At 58.3% G+C, this 1,392-nt stretch overlaps 1 protein-coding gene across 1 annotated transcript in view; it reads right to left on the bottom strand.

The window, feature by feature from the left end:
- The window catches only part of POSPLADRAFT_1131780 (hypothetical protein), a gene marked incomplete at both ends in the record, with an annotated part of 1,663 nt that extends 298 nt beyond the window's left edge, over positions 1 to 1,365 (bottom strand). Inside the window, one exon of the mRNA XM_024484130.1 lies at positions 275 to 1,365. Within this exon, the coding sequence (XP_024343356.1) occupies positions 275 to 1,365 (1,091 nt within the window). The remainder of the gene's footprint in view (positions 1 to 274) is intronic.
- Between the last annotated feature and the right edge of the window lie 27 nt (positions 1,366 to 1,392).

Here is a 1,392-nt window from a genome sequence, read left to right as displayed (position 1 = left end):
TTCGACCGACTAATGGTACAACTACTTATACAAGTACCGACTACGCACGGACCATCGTGTCTATGTGGTCGTGTTAGTGAAGAAAGAAACGTAGTGGTACGATACCAGGCACGAAGTGCGCACGGACCCCATTATGTAAGCTACATAATGTTCAACCTGCGGGTGAGCGCTAAGACAGGCGCCAGTATGGGCGCTAGTAGTACAAGGAATAGAACGGAAAGACAAATGTTTCATTACCCCCCTACCAGAGTCGAAGTCCCATTCGACTACTTACTGCTCACCATCTCCATACAACTCCCAATCTACGCCGTCGTCCTCCTCTTCGTCGAACCACTCCTTGCGCGCGTTCCTCCCTACGTTCATCCATTCCTCGCCAGAGAGGTGCTTCTGATTCGGCCAGGAGCTGTCCCACGTCCATTGAGTGGTGTCCGGTGTCCAGTCGGGATCGACTTTGCGAAAGACGACGGGTGTATCGGGGCGGGGGCGCGAAGGTCCCGCGACGGGACTGGTTGGGGGTTCGGGGTTAGCGCTACACGGTGGAGGGATGGGTATCGCTTTCGTCTGCCTTTCTTTCTCCTTCCTCCCCTTCGCCTCGTTGATGATTCCTTCGAGGAACACGTTGTCGACGACCACCCCCACGCGTCGCGCAGGTTCTTCAGGTGGTGCGGATACGTGTCGCTTCATTGGCCTGGTTCCGCACTCTCGCTCCAGGTGTCCAGGGGCTTCTTTTCCGCATCCTGCGCATCGTACGTCTGGACAGTCCCGTACCCAGTGTCGAGACGATCCGCATCGCCTGCAGCTTCCCTTCGGGGTCCAACCAGGGTTGGGTTGCCAGTCAGCCGGGATGGTAGTGCTCCGTGGTGTTGCTTGGAGGAAAGGGGATGGGATCGGGGGGCGCCTGAAGGCAGACGTTGGTAGGGGTGCGGGTAGGGGTAAGTACGCGTTGGGGATGGCGCGCGGGATGAATTTGTTGTGTTGCGCCCGGATGCTGCGCGGTAGGAGCGGTTGAAAGCGATGGGCAACTTTCAGATTGTCGAGCCGGATGAGCTCAGTGAGGACGCGGTCATCCTGTTGGCGTAGGAGCCGCTTGTGGTGGTCGATGGCCTCGTCGGCTGCCTTGACAGCCTCGTCGTATTCGCGGCGGGCGGAGAGATACGCTTCTAGTGCGGCGCGGTCGGTGGCATTGGTTGCCTCGGGGTTGTGGGCTTTGAGCTTGTTGAAAACGTCGGTGGGATTACTGAGAAGGAGCGTCAGCAAGGTGCTGTCGCCAACGTGGGTGTGCTTAGGGGTGTAGATTGAGAGCCTTTTCCCGCCTTCGGTCGAGGGGGCGTTGAACTGGTCGAGGAACGAGAGGGTGGAAGACATGTTGGTGCGAGTGGGGATGTAGCGACT

The sequence above is a fragment of the Postia placenta genome (assembly GCF_002117355.1).
Source record: "Postia placenta MAD-698-R-SB12 unplaced genomic scaffold POSPLAscaffold_2, whole genome shotgun sequence".
NCBI classification, from domain to species: domain Eukaryota; kingdom Fungi; phylum Basidiomycota; class Agaricomycetes; order Polyporales; family Adustoporiaceae; genus Rhodonia; species Rhodonia placenta.
The sequence above is the reverse complement of the archived record's forward strand: the minus strand, read 5'-3'. Positions and strand labels throughout refer to the sequence as shown.